We start from the raw sequence: 19,006 nt of genomic DNA on the forward strand, positions 1-19,006 counted from the left end.
TGATTTGGTATACTGACATTTTATATTTAGGGGATATTAATGATGTTATCTAGTTATGTTTATGTTATATATGGAAATCGCAGGGAAATAAGATTTTATGTATGTGACATGTAAACCGCATAGGTGTATGAACAGAGTAGGCTTTGGAGAAGGCATGCATATGAGCTACTGCAGATCGTACAGGATGCTCAATAAAAGAAATGAGTAGAATGTAACTTGCTAGAATAAGAAGTGGTCACAGCAAATTACAAAAGCAACAGCACCGGATGTGAATAGTAGCATTGAGAGAAAACTGGGATAGATTTTGATTGCAAATCCCTTGGAATGCAGCATATCATAGGCATCAGCAGGCTATTTTGAATTGTGCAGCTGGTGAAGAGAGTGTACATGCTGCCAGTATTAGCCAGGAGGGGAGCTGTGTTTCCTGTGAGCTACAGAGAAGAATGGAAAGTCAGGAATAAATCTGACACCAATAGATAAATATAAGTCATCAGCGGGGTAGGGACTGGTAAAGAATAATACAGCTGAAGTGAAAGTTAAACCAGAATAGGTCTATAGTTTACTGTATGTAACCACTGAGCAATGGTTCAGACATGCTCTCTTATTTCTTGTGCCTGTTCTCAGGTATACTCCTTAGCAGTATATTACTAAACTAAACTAACCTAAAAACTTAGCTTTGCATACTGGGTCTTCAGCCAGAAAGGAGCTCAACGCGGTTAACAGTAACTAAAAAATACTGAAAAAAAGTAACAATCAGAAAATATTAATATGACTGGTTTCTGAAGTGTTTGGTAAATAAAATAGGTAGATAAAACAGTAATGCTCGGAAGGAAGAACAATTTATACATAGGAATAGAAAAATAAACTTTTAACAAAGGCACGTCCGCGCATAAGTAGTGTAACAATACCAAATGCAGAAAAAAAGGAAGTTGTGTAGAGATCCATACTGTGTAAACTTGGTTAGAAGCCATGAAGTAGGTGGCAATGCTGTAACCATATGCGTGTTGTATAGGGCACAAAGACCATCACTATCATTATCAAGGGGAGTGCCAACCTTTTCTCCTTGCATTCAACACTAGCAACTTGTAGAGAGTGTTCTAGATTGGGCTAGGAAAGGTTCAAGAACAGGTCTAGAATTATAAAGGGAGACCTCAGTGAAGGCAGGGAAAGCCAGAAAAGACAAAAAAAATCCTAACAAGGATGTGCAGTGTGGCCTCCTCCGCCTCTACAGTCCCTCCCAAGTCTCCAAGTCCTTTAGCATAAAGAAGTAGATGGATATGAAGGATGATGTTGATATTGTCCTTTGATAGTAGCAATGTTCAGTAGAATAACATATTCAAAAGAAATATCATGACCATCTGCTGGACTACTTTAGTAGCATTGATGGTAAAGTGGAAGAACCTGATGGGTTCTGCTGAGGGGACACAATCAGTCTTATATAATATTCTCCAACTTTGAACTTAAGCGGAGAATGTGGATCCAAACAGACAGTCAAGGTAAAAAAGTTGATCCACTCATAAGGCTCTACAGCAATAGTGGAGCTTTCTGGTAAATGGAAAAAAAGGGAGATGTGATCCAACTATCAGTCTCTACACCAAAATTGGATCACTCCATCAGAGTCCTGGTAATGTAAAAAGCAGAGTTGTTGTGATGGTTGGGATAGACAAGCCATCATAACTCATTCTCCACTTTTGATGGAGTTAGCCTGATGAGAAACAGAAGAGTCATGTCATGCTGAATAGACTCTAAACCATGCAAAAAACACTTTCTGTTTACCGCAGTGTTATATTGTGTAATAAAAAAGGGGCAATCCCACCTTGGGTTCTACACCCATGGTGGATCTCTCCACTAGTTCTCAGAGGTGCTGTCAATGTGAGGATGCTTAGCAGAGAACAATGATTAAGATTCCCTAGAGTCAAAATGTAGATTATGGAGACTGAGTAAGATCAGTATTCTCAGCAGGAAGTCAGGAAACTGTCAGTAGGGTGTCAAAGAGAGTCAATCTTTCTCAGTGCAATAGTATGTGAAAGAATGGTCTCCCATGAAGGAGCGTACAGAAGTAACTGAAGAAATTCTGTAGGAAGCTCATCATTATCTATGGCAGTGTTCTTCAACCTTTTTACACCTTTGATGATTCTTAATTGGAGTATCTACTTGCCTGTTTTTATTGTTTATTTTTACTTTTATATTCACAATGCAAAAGTACATATGCACAATATGAGTACTTAAGAGTATTTACATTCTCCCAGCTTCATAACAACACAATTTGGATTTAATCTAAATCAATGCAGCGTGCTATAATTTTGTGAAAATAAAAATATGCAATATTAGGTGAAAAGCAATTAAGACCCACACTTAGATGTGGAACTATATCTTACTCTATTAATATACAACTAACAATATAACACTGGCCAACACTCACTTTGGTGCCTCAAAAGTTAGATCTGTTTATGGGTATTTTTGACCTGCTGACTCCAAAAATGACACCGGTTTTCTCCTATCAGCTCTAGTTTTTGAGATATGGAACATGTGCCATATACAACTCTTCACTCTGCTCGCCCATTAAAAAATCAGGATATTTTAATGTAGTGTTTAATTAATATCTTTTAAGCATGAAGGAAAGATGTTAAAAATTAAAAGAAAAATGTAAAACATGAAAATTTACTTATTTCATACAAAAAGCATAAGTGTATGATACAAACTTTCAAGTCATTCAACATACAAGAAGCTCCTTTTGTAAGACTACCAAGAGTGGGATTTATATATCTTTTGCAATCCGCCTTGAACCGCAAGGTAATGGAGGAATAGAAATCTCTAATGTAATGTAATGTAATCTGCCAGGTCAACCCCGTGTAAGATTTCAACACCAGTCTGCCATCATGTGTGCATCCCATCTTTCTTGGTATCTGGCTTCCATTGCTTTTATGTCTTGGTGAAGTCTTTCAATTTGCTCATCGCTAAGTCATCAAGGTTCTCTGGAAAGCAATCTAAGTGACTGTGCAGATAATGGACTTTAACACTCATGTTACAGCCAAGCCTGTTGAAATGAAAAAGCATATCCTCTAGTAATTGTGTGTAGTTGTCTGCCTTCTTGTTGCCAAAAAAGTTTTTCACAACAAGAACAAATGAAGACCATGCACATTATTCAGTTTCATTCATTGATGCTATGAAATGTAGGTCATTTATAAATTGTCTGATCTGAGGACCATCAAAAATTCCTGCCTTCAGTTTTTCCATGGTAAGTCCAGGTAACATATTCGCTGCACGCATTCAAAATTGTTTCATCAGGCCTAGCTTTATATGTAGTGATGGAGGTAAGATTCTATCTCATGTTACTAAAGGTTCACTGATTACATTTTGACCTCCAACCTCACTATATTCACTTGGAGGCCAATCTTTCTTTTGCCCAATGTTCATGCAAGTTCCAAGTTTTATTTTTATTTATTTAAAATCTGATATATCACTTAAAAAGTTGTCTAAGTGGTGTACAAAATCATGAGCAGATAAAATCAAGGAGGAACATAATTGATCAATGATAGACTTAAATGACATTGAAACAAAGGGGATAGGGGGAGAAATACAATTAGCGATAGGAGAGAAAGACAATAAAGGTCAATACTTTAGGAAGGGGATATGCTCTTTCTTCTTTCTAAAGTCTGGAGATTAGAAAGAAGAAAGAGCATATCCCCCTGGAGATTACTTATCATAAGTGCTCTTAAATAGCAAGGTCTTTAAATTTACTGTAAATTAATCTATAGGTGTTTCTTTTCGGAGATGTGAGGGTAAAGAATTCCACAATGTAGGTGCTGTAACAGAGAAAATCTTCTTTCTTGTGGTATCGTAAAATAGATGGCATAGGGAAGGAATAATTAGAAGGTGTTGGTTACTGGATCGGACTGTTCTAGTTGGACAGTGTGGGATGAGAAGTCTGTCTATAAATCTATGAGCGTTTTTTAGTATAGCCTTGAAGGTGAGCAGTAGGATTTTGTCTGATTCTATGTGTGATTGGTAGCCAGTGAGATTTCATTAGGAGTGGGTAACATGGTCAAACTTTTTTACATTACATTAGAGACTTCTATTCCGCCTGTACCTTGCAGTTCTAAGCGGATTAAATTGAAGTAGGCTGGACATTTCCAGGAAGTTACAAATTTTAAGGAAAGATACATAGATGCTAGAATAAGAGATAGGTTTAGATACATAGTGGAGGCTAAGAGGGTGAATTTAGGGAAGGGGAACATTTGAGGAAACTTGTAGGGAGGGAGGAGATTAGGGTTGGTTATATGGTGGGGTAAGCAGGGAGGGGAATGTTAGGGAGAAGGGGGATAAGCGGACAAGATAGTTTCTTTGAATAACAGAGTTTTGATTTCTTTTCGAAAAGATTTAAGGTCAAAATAGAATAGAGATCGAGGGGGTCTAGCTTCGCCGCCTGCATTGATAGGAGGTCATCATACATCTTCTTGCGTTGAATGCCCTTGAGTGGTGGGTAGGAGAATGGGATCTGTGTTCTCCTTAGTCTGAGTGTGAAGTTTCGGTTTAGGCGATTGTTCAGGTAGGTGGGCGCAATTCCATTTATTGCCTTAAATAATAAACAGTAGAATTTGAATTGAATTTGGGCTCGTATTGGTAGCCAGTGTGAGTCTAGGAAGGCATTGGTGATATGGTCAAATTTTCCAAGAGAATAGATCAATCTAAGGGCTGTATTTTGGATGGTCTGTAGCTGTGTTATGGATTCATTTAACTGCTGTGTTTTGGATAATTTGAACCTTCTTAGTTCTTTTTGAGTTATTCCTTGATATAGGGAGTTGCAATAATCAATTTGCAAAGTCACAAGGGAGTGCAATAGAATATTAAGAGATGAGGGTTCTAGTAGACTGGTGACATGTTTGGCTCTACTATCCTAAAGGCCAGTGTGCATTATAGGAAAGTAAACAGACAAATAGTTGTGAAACAAAGGTCATTATACACACACAAAAAAAATGGGTAATTTAAATGGGGCATAATCAAAAGGGATGTCTAAGTCCGTTTGCGTCCAACTCGCAAGTCATCCAAAGTAAAAAACAGCCTAAGACATATTTTCGAAAAATACATCCAAAATTTTTTTGTTTCAAAAATCGTCTAATTATACGTCCTGCCGATTTGATCGTTCAAGCCGCTAAATCGGCCATCTTTATACCACATTTCCGTCCAACTTTTCGTCCAAGTCAAAAATGCCTAGAAAAAGCCCTGTTGAACATGGGAGGGGTCTGCAAAGTGATAGACTGAACATCCGGACATGCCACCTAAATAGTGGGGTACTGCTATGAACTTCACAAAAAGGGTGCCATGTCTTCTCCTCACTACAGCTCCCTTATAGGTCACGGTAAGCCTCCCAAACCACCTCCAGAATCCCCTAGACCCACTTATCTACCACCCTAATAGCCCTTATGGCTGCAGGAGCCACTTATATGCCAGTAAAAATGGTTATTGGGGTGTTTCAATATCAATGCAGTGATTACAAGGGCTTATGGGTATGGGTCCTCCTCTCTATGAGTCCCTAACCTACCCTCAAGACAACTTAAGCTGCCTCTGTGCTGGACGACTAGGCTTTCCTATGCGAGGCGGCCAGGTGATGATGGTCTGGAGGCTGAATTTTAAAGGTGTGAATAATATTTTTATGGGGGGGGGGGTTGGTGATCACTGGGTAAGTGTGTGGGGGTCTGTTTTATGTGATTGCAGTGTTTATCTGGTGACTTTAGGTGGGTTTTTGTGATTTAGACCATGTTTTACATAGTCTAAGTCACAACATCCAAGTTCTGTCGATCCTTATACATGCTGTACGACTAAGTCTAAGCCAGCCCACGTCCCGCCCAACTCCCACCCTCGACACTCCTCCTGAAATGCTCCGTTTAGCTTTGGTAATTCAGTGGCACTATGTAGGCCCAGGTCGTTTAAAAATACGTCCAAAACCCAGTTTTATTATCGGCACTTGGACGTATTTGGTAAATGTTCATCCAAGTGCTGACTTAGGCCAGTTTTTGGACGTTTTTCTCTTTCGATTGTGAGCCCCATAATTTATCATCCAAAAAAGTAAGCTTGTTATGACATTCCAATTTTGCAGAAGAGATCTTTTAAATAGCAGTAAAAAAAATTATTCCCCCCCCCCTTTTTACAGAATCGTAGCACATTTTATAGCGCTGGCCGCAGCGGCAATAGCTCCAATGCTCATAGGAATTCTATGAGCATCAGAGGTGTTACTGCCGTGGCAGGTGCTAAAGAACTGCACTACGGTTTTGTAAAAGGGAGGGTTAATAAATTCAACCATATCTAAGAAACTAGAGTTGATGCAGTCTATCCAATACAATAAAAAAATCTCTTTTAAAATACATCACTCATGACTTAAGTGTTTCCTAATCTCTATATCTCCATTGTCTCCAATCAACCTTCAAAAAAGGTTTAAATATTTTCAGCACATTATAGCTATATGGTAGTGATGTCATTTCCTTTTAATCTGTGTCTTTTTACACTCAATTATTGAAAAATTATGACTACCATTAAAGGGGTGGCTACTAATGTGCAATAAAGCATAGTTACTTACCGTAACAGGTTATCCAGAGACAGCAGGCAGATATTCTCACATGTGGGTGACATCATCCATGAAACCCAGACGCGGACAGCCTCGCAAGCAGACTTGCTTGTAAAACTTTTAGAAAGTTTGCAACTGCCGCACTGCGCATGCGCAAGTTCTCTCCCGCCCGAAGCAGGGCGCACGTCTCCTCAGTTCAGATAGCTAGCTAAGAAGCCAACCAGGGGAGGTGGGTGGGTTGTGAGAATATCTGCCTGCTGTCCCTGGATAACACCTGTTATGGTAAGTAAATGTGCTTTATCCCAGGACAAGCAGGCAGCATATTCTCACATGTGGGTGACCTCCAAGCTAAGCATAATGGGATGGTGGGAGTGTTGGCAATTTATGAGAATAAATTTTTTAAAACTGCCTGGCCAAAATGGCCATCCGGTCTGGAAAAAGAATCCAGACAATAATGAAAGGTGAATGTGTAAACCGAGGACCAAATAGCAGCTTTGCAGATTTCCTCAATAGGAATAGATCTAAGGAAAGCTACTGATGCTGCTATGGTTCTGACTTTATGGGCTGTGACTCAACTCTGTAGATGCAGTCCTGAGCATAGCAGAAAGAGATGCTAGCAGCCAACCAGTTGGAGATGGTGCGCTTGGAAATTGGATGTCCCAACTTGTTTGGATCAAAGGAGACAAAAGGTTGAGGAGCAAATCTGTGCAGCTTATCCTTTGCAAGTAGAAAGCCAAAGCACGCTTACAGTCCAGAGTATGAAGAGCTGTTTCTCCAGGATGAGAATGAGGCTTTGGAAAAAACACTGGAAGTACAATGGATTGATTGAGATGAAATTCTGAAACCACTTTAGGTAAGAATTTAGGATGAGTATGGAGGACCACCTTGTCATGATGGTATACTGTGAAAGGTGGGTCTGCTACTAAAGCTTGTAGCTCACTGACTCTGCGAGCATACATGAGAGCAATGAGAAAAACTACTTTCCAAGTGCGATATTTGAGATGAGCCGAAGCCATTGGTTCTAAAGGAGGCTTCATCAATTGAACATGAACAACATTGAAATCCCAAACCACTGGAGGTGGTTTGACATTGAAAAGTCCTTTCATAAATCTGGAAACCACAGGATGAGCAGAGAGGGGTTTCCCTTAGATAGGCTGATGAAAAGCAGCAATTGCACTGAGATGGACTCGAATGGATGTGGATTTGAGGCCTGATTGAGATAAATGCAAGAGGTAATCCAAAATTGAAGATAAAGAGGTAGATGGAGGCTCTTTGAGATGAATGGTACACCAAGCAGAAAATCTAGTCCATTTCTGGTTGTAACAGTGTCTAGTGGTAGGTTTCCTGGAAACCTCTAAAATGTCCTTTACAGATTGAGAAAACTGTAGAGTGGTAGTTAGATTGAGAGCTACCAAGCTGTCAGGTATAGAGACTGCAGGTTGGGATGAAGCAGAGACCCTTGTAAGCAGAGATGGAAAAACTGGTAGAGGGAATGGCTCCCTGCAGCTGAGTTGAAGTAGAAGGGAGAACCAAGGTTGTCTGGGCCACCGAGGAGCTATCAAAATCATGGTGGCATGGTCTCGTTTGAGTTTGACAAGTGTCTTGAGAATGAGAGGGAATGGAGGGAACGTATAGAGAAACTAATTCGTCCATTCCAGAAGAAAAGCATCTGCTTCGAGATGGTGAGGAGAATATATCCTGGAGCAGAATCGAGGCAGTTTGTTGTTGTGGGGAGACATGAAGAGATCTATCTGAGGGGTTTCCCACTGAGAAAAAATGTGATGGAGAGGCGAGAAATTGAGTATATATTCGTGAGGTTGCATTAGACGACTCAATTTGACTGCCAGACAGTTTTTCTCTCCTTGAATGTAGACCGCTTTCAGAAATGTGTTGTGATGGAATGTCCAGTTCCACACCTTTTGAGCTTCCTAACAGAGAGGGAGAGATCCGGTGCCTCCCTGCTTGTTGACGTAGTACATGGTGACTTGGTTGTCTGTACGAATGAGGACTACTTGATCATGAAGAAGATGTGAAAAGCTTTGAGAGCATTGAAGATTACTCTGAGTTCCAAAAGATTTATGTGACACTGACGATCTGTGCTGCACCAAAGGCCTTAAGTACGGAGATCATCGAGATGAGCCCCCCAAGCATAGGTCGAGAAATCCGTTGTGAGGACCTTCTGTTAAGGGGGTGTTTGAAACAGCAAACCTCTGGAGAGATTGGAAGAGAGCACCCACCAATGGAGAGGCTGTCTCAATGAAGGAGTCACTGTAATGTGCTGAGAGAGCGAGTAGAAAGCCTGCACCCATTGAGATGCCAGGGTCCACTGAGGAATTCTGAGGTGAAGTCTGGCAAAAGGAGTCATGTGAACTGTAGAGGCCATGTGACCTAGGAGAACCATCATGTGTCTTGCTGAAAGTGAAGTGACAGATGATACTTTGTGACAAAGTTGAATGAGAGCATCCTGATGTTGTTGAGGAAGGAATGCTCTGAGTTGCACGGTATCCAGTACAGCTCTGATGAATTGTAGAGTCTGAGAGGGTTGTAGCTGAGATTTTGGGAAGTTGATTTTGAACCCCAAGTTTTGGAGGAATCAAGTTGTCCGTTGGGTCGCTACAATAACCTCCTGAGATGCTGAATCTTTGATGAGCCAATCGTCCAGGTATGGGAAAACCTGAAGACCAAGGGATTTGCAGAGCTGCTGCTACCACCACTAGGCACTTGGTGAAGACTCTGGAAGATGATGCCAGGCCAAAGGGTAGCACTCTGTACTGAAAATGATGATTTCCCACCCAAAATCTGAGGAACTTGTGAGAGGCTGGATGAATGGGAATGTGAGTATAAGCCTCTTTGAGATCCAGAGAGCAAAGCCAATCATTGATCGGAAGTAATGAGTTCCCAACATTGGTAAAAAAGATGGAGACGACCCCCAATGGGAAGAGCAGAGGACAGAAGCAGAAAGATTGAGGTTATGCTCTGTATTAGATGGTCAAAAAGACTGAGAGGCCTTGAGTCTGAGGTTTTTGCTGCCTTTGCTGTTGCTGCTGTTGTTTTTTAGGGGGCGCCCTTGAATAAAGAGCTGACCACTGAGGAAAATGCCTCTGGTAGCATGGACTAGGCCTGGAGCCCTTAGAGTAGAAGGCTTAGACTTTGGCCTGATGATGGAAGCAAACGATTTCTCATGTTCAGCAAATGTTTGGTAGCTGCCTCGATAGAGTCATCAAACAATTCATTGCTTTGACAAGGAATGTTGGCCAGATGATCTTGAAGATTCGGGTCCATGTCTACAGTGTGAATCCAGGCAAGCCGTCGCATTCGCACTGAGAATGCAGTGACCCTCGAGGAAAGTGCAAATGCATCATATGAAGATTGAACAAGATATGTGCGAAAGTGAGCCAGAGTGTTGCACAGCTGTTGAAACTCTGGAAGCCAATGCTCTGGAATATATGCTGTGGAATATATTTGGCAAAATCAGGCATGGTGTTGTCCAAATGCTTGAGATAAGAAGTGAAGACAAAATTGTAATTCAAAACTCTGGTTGCCATAAGTGAATTTTGATACAGGCGATGGCCAAACTTGCCTATAGTTCTGCCCTCTCTTCCAGGCGGAACCGTGGCATAAAGTTTGGTAGGATTGGTTCTTTTTAAAGAGGACTCCACGAGAAGAGACTGATGGGATAATTGAGACTTTTCAAAGCCCTTGCAGTGGACCATCCTGTAGCGAGATTCCAACTTCTCTGGCACAGTGGGAACAAAATATGGTGTCTCAAGATTTCGTTTGAAAGAAGTCAATTAATAGGTAATTTTAAAGACTCCCTAGGAGGATGAGGCATACCCATTTCTTCAAAATACTCCGTGGAGTATTTGGAGTCAGACTCCAACGTGATGTTCAGATCCTTACTCATTTGGCAGAGAAACTTGGAAAAGGATACCTGATCTGAAGAAGGACAACCTCGTGAAGGAGAAGGTGACCTCGAGGCGTCTCTCATAGCAGAAAATGAAGGTGAAGCTTCTCTGAAGTACTGATACCTGAGATCTGAATCCATAGGTAAAGATGACTCACTGAGAGAATGGATAGAATACCTCGCAGGAGAAGAACTCGAGTGGTGAGAGTGGTAATGCTCTGCAGCAGGTCTTCTTGACTGAAGTGTTGGAGGCCTCGAAGAGTCTCTATGACTGGATAATCGAGACTGTCTCGAGAAGACCACCTGGGCCTCGGGTACCTCGACAGCTGATGCGGAGAACTGGGCCTCGAATCATGATCCTGTGATTGAGTCAGATCCAGCTTGGAAGATGAATGTCATGGAGTCCTTGCCCTATGCCTTAAAAAGGGCAATGCCTTATGTGAGGAAGGAGGGCTGGAAGTCAGAGATCGACGTCGAGACACCAGAAAGGACTCATCTCCTTATGTTGAGATATCTCGAGCCTCTCGCAAGGACTCAGCTCCTTGGGTAGAGTGTGTAAATTCAGCTCGAGGCACTCTTAAGGACTCGACTCCTTGTACAGAGTGACTAGGTTGAGCTTGAGGCACTGCCAAGGACTTGACTCCTTCTGAAACTGCTGAGTACTCAGGCTGGACTTCAGGAAGCAGAGTCGAGGCAGGAGTAAATTGGGCAAGCATGTTACCAAACTCCTGATGCAAAATAATCTTGATCATAGCCTGCAAAACTGGCACCGAGACCAGTGGATCTGGTACATTTGGTGTGGCTATAGTCTCCGAGGAAGATGAGGAAGAATGATGCCTCGATTTGGAGACATGCTTCTTGGGCAGCTTCAGAACCACCGGTTCTAGAGGTGGCATGCCTGGAGGAGTTTGCTTAGCTACCTTACCTGAGGGAGACAGTGAGGATAATGGCTTCTCAGGAAAAACTTAGCAGATTTGCCCGAGGACGAGGACTTCCCAAATGAAGAAGGTTTGATTATGGTTGAGGTTGAAGTAGAAGGGGGGAACCCCTAAGAGACTTGACTGGATTTGGGGGTCAAGGTCGAGACCGGGGTTGGAGTTGCGGTGAGGACCTTAGGTAAAGGCCTATCCATACCGCCAAATATCTTCAAGTTTCAAGTTTATTGATTTTTAATATACCGACCATCAACGAGTACCGTATTTTCGCGGATATAACGCGCGCGTTATACGTACCGCGCATACCCCTCGCGCGTTATATGCCTGAGCGCGGTATACAAAAGTTTTAAAACATAGTTCCCACCCCGCCCGACGCCCGATTCACCCCCCCAGCAAGACCGCTCGCACCCCCACCCCGAACGACCGCTCGCACGCGCTCCCACCCGCACCCGCATCCACGATCGGAGCAAGAGGGAGCCCAAGCCCTCTTGCCCGGCCGACTCCCCGACGTCCGATACATCCCCCCCCCCCAGCAGGACCACTCGCACCCCCACCCCGAAGGACCGCCGACTTCCCGACAATATCGGGCCAGAAGGGAGCCCAAACCCTCCTGGCCACGGCGACCCCCTAACCCCACCCCGCACTACATTACGGGCAGGAGGGATCCCAGGCCCTCCTGCCCTCGACGCAACCCCCCCTCCCCCCCAACGCCCGCCCCCCCCAAGAACCTCCGACCGCCCCCCAGCCGACCCGCGATCCCCCTGGCGACCCCCCCGACCCCCCCACCCCCCTTCCCCGTACCTTTGGTAGTTGGCCGGACAGACGGGAGCCAAACCCGCCTGTCCGGCAGGCAGCCAACGAAGGAATGAGGCCGGATTGGCCCATCCGTCCTAAAGCTCCGCCTACTGGTGGGGCCTAAGGCGCGTGGGCCAATCAGAATAGGCCCTGGAGCCTTAGGTCCCACCTGGGGGCGCGGCCTGAGGCACATGGGCCCAACCCGACCATGGGGGGGGCGGTCGGAGGTTCTTGGGGGGGGCGGTCGTTGGGGGGGAGGGGGGTTTGCGTCGAGGGCAGGAGGGCCTGGGATCCCTCCTGCCCGTAATGTAGTGCGGGGTGGGGTTAGGGGGTCACCGTGGCCAGGAGGGTTTGGGCTCCCTTCTGGCCCAACTACCAAAGGTACGGGGTGGGGGGGTCGTGGGGGTCGCCAGGGGGGTCGCGGGTCGGCTGGGGGGGCGGTCGGAGGTTCTTGGGGGGGGGGCGGTCATTGGGGGGAGGGGGGTTTGCATCGAGGGCAGGAGGGCCTGGGATCCCTCCTGCCCGTAATGTAGTGCGGGGTGGGGTTAGGGGGTCACCGTGGCCAGGAGGGTTTGGGCTCCCTCCTGGCCCGATATTGTTGGGGAGTCGGCGGTCCTTCGGGGGGAGGGATGTATCGGACGTCGGGGGGGGGCATCAGGCTTTCAGGATGGGGACAGACCTTCAAGGGGGGACAGTGCACGGAAGTCAGGGGGGGTAAACGGAGAGTCGGGACAGCGCACAGAAAGTCAGGGCGGGCGAAAGGAGCGTCGGGCAGCATGCGCGGTATACCCGTGAGCGCGGTATACCAAAGTTTTTGTACATATCATCGTGATTTCTGCGCGCTATACCCGTGTGCGCATTTTACACGGGTGCGCGTTATATCCGCGAAAATACGGTATCTAGCCGGTTTACAATAAAATACTAAAATAGAGATAAAAAATAGTAGTTAAAAGAAATGTCTATGGAGAGAAGGGGAGGTGGACATTAAAGACATCGACAAGACGGACTTGAAAGTGATGATTGAAAGGGAGGAGTGGGGAAAAGTTACATTATTAGAGATAAAAAAGGGGGGGGGGGAAAGGGATAGAAAGGAAATGGACAGAGAGAGGATAAAACATTAGGGGTAGGATCGCTTCTTGAAAGCAGTTGGTAGGTTTAAGAAGAGAAATTCAAGCGCGATTGAATGCGTCTTGAATTAGAAACGTTTTTAGGTTAGTCTTAAATTTGTCGATAGATTTTTCATGGCGGAGATGAGATGGTAAAGCATTCCATAGGGTTGGGGCTACCACTAAAAAGTTTGTTTTCCTAGTATAGAAAAATTCCTTTATAGAAGGAACGAAGAGTAAGTTCTGATCAGCTGATCTGAGTGTTCGTGAAGGACGCAGGGGAATAAGGAACTTATCGAGAAAAGAAGGTTGATGGGAAAGTTGAATTTTAAAAACTAACAGGATGGTTTTGTTGGTGATACGATGTGAGATGGGAAGCCAGTGAGCTTCTTTCAGGAGAGGTGTGACATGGTCGTATTTCCCTACTTTGTATATAAGTTTTATTGCAGTGTTCTGAATTAGCTGAAGACATCGCGATTCTTTTTGAGTAATTCCTTTGTAAAGAGAGTTGCAGTAGTCAAGATGAGAGATAACTAACGCATGAATAAGGGTCGTAATTGCTTCCGTGTCTAGGATAGATGTAAGGGAGCGTATAAGTCGAAGCTTGTAGAAGCAAGTTTTTACCACTGAACAAATTTGGTCATGAAATGTTAAGTCTTTATCTATAATTACCCCAAATAGTTTTATTTTTGTTTCTATTTTTACGGGGTAGGATTTAATGAATAGCTTTCCTATTATTGTTTCGTTTTTTTTTGGTAGGAAAGAGTAGACCACATGATTTATCAAGGTTGAGAGCGAGTTTATTAGAGTGAAGCCAGTCGCTTATCTTGTCGAGTTTATTGTAAATTTCTGAAATTTTTGAGGTGTTTGAGGTATCAATGGAGTGGAGTAATTGAATATCATCGGCGTAAGCGAAAATTGTGAAATCAATAGACTGTGCCACTGAGGAGTGGGGACATAAAGATGTTGAATAGCAAGGGAGAAAGAATAGAACCCTGTGGGACGCCGTACATTTGAACTTGAACTTGAACTCGATGATGTTTAATGGCTCGAGGTTGAAGGGTAGCATAGCGGGCGCACGACTCCGGACGATGATCAGGTCCTAAACACTGAACACACCAGTGAGGGATATTGCGCGCTGACAGCGGCTACACTTCTTAAAGCCTGTGACCGGCGAGGACATAGACTGGAATATAGCTGTAGCAAAATCGAAGCCCGTAGGCTGAGGCCGCAGGTTAGGCCCCACCGTGACAGAAAGAAAAAAGGAAACTTAATAAATTTATTTTTTATAAAGAAATAAAAACGTGCAAAAAATACAGCAAACCCGTAAGAAAAAAATACACGCGCCGTGGTGAGAGAAGGCACGAAGTAGAACTGAGTCTAGCACAGAGCATCTAAAAGAGAACTTCTCAGCTCTGTGGAAAACTGAGAACTGAGGAGACACTGAGGAGACGCGCACCCTGCATCAGGCGGGAGGGTACTCGTGCATGTGCGGTGCGGCAGTCACAAACTTTTTTAAAGTTTTACAAGCAAGTCTGCTTGTGAGGCTAAAAATGTCAAGGCTCCATGGATGACGTCACCCACATGTGAGAATATGCTGCCTGCTTGTCCTGGAATAAGAGAATAATACATTAAATTGCAAAATAATGTATCATTTTATTTAATACATTGGTTTATGGTACCACAAGCTACAAAATAATGAGATGCAAAACATACAAATGTTCCTCATTATTATACAAATCAAGTAATCCAATTTAAGCTGAATTATGTAAATTGCATTATTGCAAGAAAAATAATGCCAGCTGAAAGCTGTCACTATTTTTCTTGCAGGAGCACTGGGCCAATTGTCACATGGCTTGATGCTCCCATGTGCAATCTTAAAGGGGCTGGCACTATCAACAAGATGCTTAATCCAGCATCCCCAATCTCCCAGCAATGATACCACCAATTTCCATAGAGCCCCCATTCCCAAAGATACAGAAGGCCCAGATGCTTAAGCCCTGTCCCTATCCACACCCCATAAACTTCCTAGATCTACCTACATTTAGAAGTCATTGGTAGTCCAGAGGTGGCATGACAGAAATAATCCCCAGTCATTTCTGACTCTAGATTTCAAAACAGTACCCATGACCCCTAGCAGTAGTCTTGCCACCTTTGGACCACCAATGACTACTGAATGTAGGCCCTAGGAAGGTCAAGCGAGGTCTTAAGGGAGACATTGTGGGGGGGTCCAAAAAGGGGTGGGGTTGTCTCATCAGACTGGGGCTCTTTGTTGGGTGAGAAGGGAGGGAAATGAGAGGAAGACTTTTAGACCACATGCGTTGTTGACAACGTCAACATCTTTTAAGAAAGGCTCCTCGGAAGCATCAGACATATTTTACCAAAGCTTAGTAACTGCAATGCACAGAATGCAATAAAATTTTATATCTCAGGTTATGATTTTTAAAAATGGTAAATATGTCTATTTTTGCATAATGATAACAGTTGAATACAAAAATTGTAAGCATATGATAGTAATTTATATTATAGTATAGTAGAACTTTTTAATATAATAAATTGTAAGAGAATCAATAAAATGTTTCCCCAATGAGAAAATAACTATCAACTCTATGGGCCAAATTCTATAAACAGCATCTCAATTGTAGGTGGCCAACTGCTGTCTAACCAGCCAATTGGGAAGCAAGTTTCTTAAAAAAACAAACACCTCCCGAGGCAGGCCGCCTACATTGTAGGCGCCTCGAGGAGCCTAGGGAGGCATGTAGGCCCACCTAAGCTTGTGTAAGGCTAGTCATGGGTGTGCCTTGGCCCGGAAGAAGCCTTAGGTGGGCCTAGGTGGCCCAACTCACCTCCCTAGGCCCACAGTAGACGTGTAAAATGTAGGACAGCAAAATGCTGGCCTACATTGTAAGCAGATACGGCTGCTGAGCTTATTGCGGCAAGGGATCTCCCTGGTACAATAAGTTTAGTGGCCACCCGTCCACCCGAAGATCACCGGCAGAAGGGATGCCCAGTCCCTACTGCCGGAACCCCCCTTCCCCTGCACATCACCGGCAGAAGGTATTCCCAGTCCTTCCTATCAGACCCACATCCCCAGTACATCGATGGCAGGAGGGATGTCAAGTCCCTCCTGCCTGGACGTCCCCCCCACCCTGCACATAAGAGTGGCCTAAGGTATCTGGAACTGCGAATGAGGCCTATGAATGCACTGCGAATGAAGCCTATGATTCCGGACGGCCCAGGTACTTAAGGCCCCCTCCTACAGAAGGGGCCTTAAGCGCTTGGGCCAATCAGGGCCTAAGGCCCCTCCACGGTTTATCCCACAATACACCGGGAAGGGGCAGGCCTGCCATTCATGAAAAGGTGGGCCAGCTGACTGGATGCAGGCAGGATGCCTCTGGCCAGCCAACATTTTAAAGTAGGTGGGGTTCTGGGGGGAGGCTGGAGGGGTCCAGGAGGGGCTGATGGGGTCCAGGGGATGGGGGGTTCCGGCAGGAGGGACTGGGCATCACTCCTGCCATCGACGCATGCCGGACCCCCTCCCCGGCGGGGAGGGGGTCCGGCAGGATGGAATAGGCATCCCTCCTGCCGGTAGTCTTCAAGGGTGGGTGTGGGACAGGTTGCCACTAAACTTATCGTGAAAAATAATAAAGTAATCACTCCTATACTGGTTCCAACATCGACAATTTCAATATTGTATACACATATTGGTAGCTTCACTACTCAGAATCATAGAGATGATAACAGGGACACTAATGCCCCGACGTTACCGTCTCACCACTCAATCATCGCATCTTCAAGCACCATTTGTAGTTAGTGTAAATATTCAAATGGTCAACTTAGGTGCCAAACCGGCAAACTACTTATTCTTCTTTGAATTATTAATTGAAAACACAAAAAACTTATCTTGTAGATTGCAGGTATCAGGTTCCGACGTGACACGTTTCGTATCTGCTTCAAGGAACCTACAAAGTAGGAAATGGTTTTTGCTTATGAGCAGTGTAGACTCTCAAACTGTTTTGGTAAGGAGTGACCTCAAGTCAAGTCAAGTCATTATCCTTTTGCCTTTGCAGCTGTTTCTCATTCATTTTCTGATGGTATTAACTTATATATATATGGCATTGCAGCTTCCATGTGAGCAAAGAACACCGCAGACAAGCTGAAGTAGCAAAAAAATGCTAAGGAAGAAACACCTTGAGTTTAGTTGCCCCTACCTTGTATATTTGACTAAACTTATCATGGCAGGGAGATCCCTTGCTGCGATAAACTCAGTGGCAACCCAATTCTTTAACTGGCGCCTGTGAAGTGAACGCCAGTTAGAGAATCGAGTTATTAGGCGGGCTTAGGTGTCTGTCGGTGAGGACAGATGCAATTCTCTATAGGACATCTGTGTGCAATTCTCAAAAGCCACTTAGGCAGTTTCTGAGACTGCGTGTCCTATACAGAATCTGGCCCTAGGTGTTTTCTAACACTATGTTAAAGGAATAATGCTTTTGATCAATAAATTTAGTAGCATTTTTATATTATAAAAAAACAACGGTGCAATTCATGGATTACAGTCATTTGTAGATGTTACTTGAAAACAAAAGTAAAACTTTATTTCTGTAAATGCTGATATAAATCTGACTTTAAAAACTGCCTCTCTGCTTTAGGTACAAGGAGGGCCAGAAACGGACTCCAGATGAGCACATAATGATTTTACAAAAGACGAAAAAGCAAACTTTGTTTATTCAGAAGATGTGTGAGAAAGATACTGGTCCCTTTGTTGCTTGGGCCAAAAATTCTAGTGGTACTATCTCTTCCAGTACCATTCTCCATGTGAAAGATAACAGGTCACCTATCAAAGAAATAGACTGGATAACTGTACTTGTCATCTATGTTAGTGTATTATTGCTGTACTGGCTACTTACCTAGAATTGCTGGTGCTGGTAACAACAAACAAGAACCTCTTCATGTGCCGAAATTACTTGAAAGCAACTCAGTTCTCAGTTCTCACAATGGAATCAATGTACAAACCAGCTTTTGATTCATGTTTCACATCTTGCCTATTTTATTAATACCATAGCTGCCTAAAATTATTTTGTCTGTGAAGCAATGTTTGTTAATAGTGAATTCTTAGATTTACAAAAATAGTTCTCTCTCTTATATTTATGAAGTACTTTTGAGGTGCATTTGTCTGTATCAAACTAAGCTTTTTCCCCTTAACTGACTATGTATTATGATTCAAAATATTTTAGTTACATAATGGAAAAGAATACAGTACAAACTATATAAATGTATAAATCATTTCTAAATACACACCATGAATGATGTTTTTTTTTCTCCATTTGCCTTTTACAGCAGTCATAAAGAAGTAATTTTATTAAGTTTCATTTATTTAACATGCATTTTTACTTAGCGAAGTTACTTACCTGTAGCAGGTGTTCTACGAGGATACCAGGCCAAATAGTCTCACAGCTGGGTGATGTCATTCAATAGATCCCAACACATATTCTCACAGCTGGGAATTCCTAGCTACCAGGCTCACAGAAAACAACAAGGCTGGTACAGCAGTCAGCTTGAGAAATAAAAACATAGAAACATGATGGCAGATAAAGGCCAAACAGCCCATCCTGTCTGCCCATCCTCAGAAACCATTATCTCTTCCTCTCTCTAAGAGATCCCATGTGCCTATCCCAGGCTTTTTTGAAATCAGACACAATCTCTG

General features: G+C 43.6%; 1 protein-coding gene and 1 non-coding gene across 8 annotated transcripts in view; one reads left to right on the forward strand and one right to left on the reverse strand.

Moving 5' to 3' along the window:
* Positions 1–18,595, forward strand: part of CCDC141 (coiled-coil domain containing 141) — a 225,859-nt gene extending 207,264 nt beyond the window's left edge. For all 7 annotated transcript variants that reach the window (XM_033944939.1, XM_033944944.1, XM_033944945.1 and 4 more), the window contains one exon: positions 17,952–18,595. In XM_033944939.1, coding sequence (XP_033800830.1) covers positions 17,952–18,213 — 262 coding nt within the window. In that variant the 3' untranslated portion in view covers positions 18,214–18,595. The remainder of the gene's footprint in view (positions 1–17,951) is intronic.
* LOC117361704 lies at positions 949–1,076 on the reverse strand. The gene has a single exon (XR_004539734.1). It is a non-coding gene; the product is annotated as a U6atac minor spliceosomal RNA (small nuclear RNA).
* Positions 18,596–19,006: the final 411 nt, after the last annotated feature.

This window comes from Geotrypetes seraphini, chromosome 5 (assembly GCF_902459505.1).
Source record: "Geotrypetes seraphini chromosome 5, aGeoSer1.1, whole genome shotgun sequence".
Classification (NCBI taxonomy): Eukaryota; Metazoa; Chordata; class Amphibia; order Gymnophiona; family Dermophiidae; genus Geotrypetes; species Geotrypetes seraphini.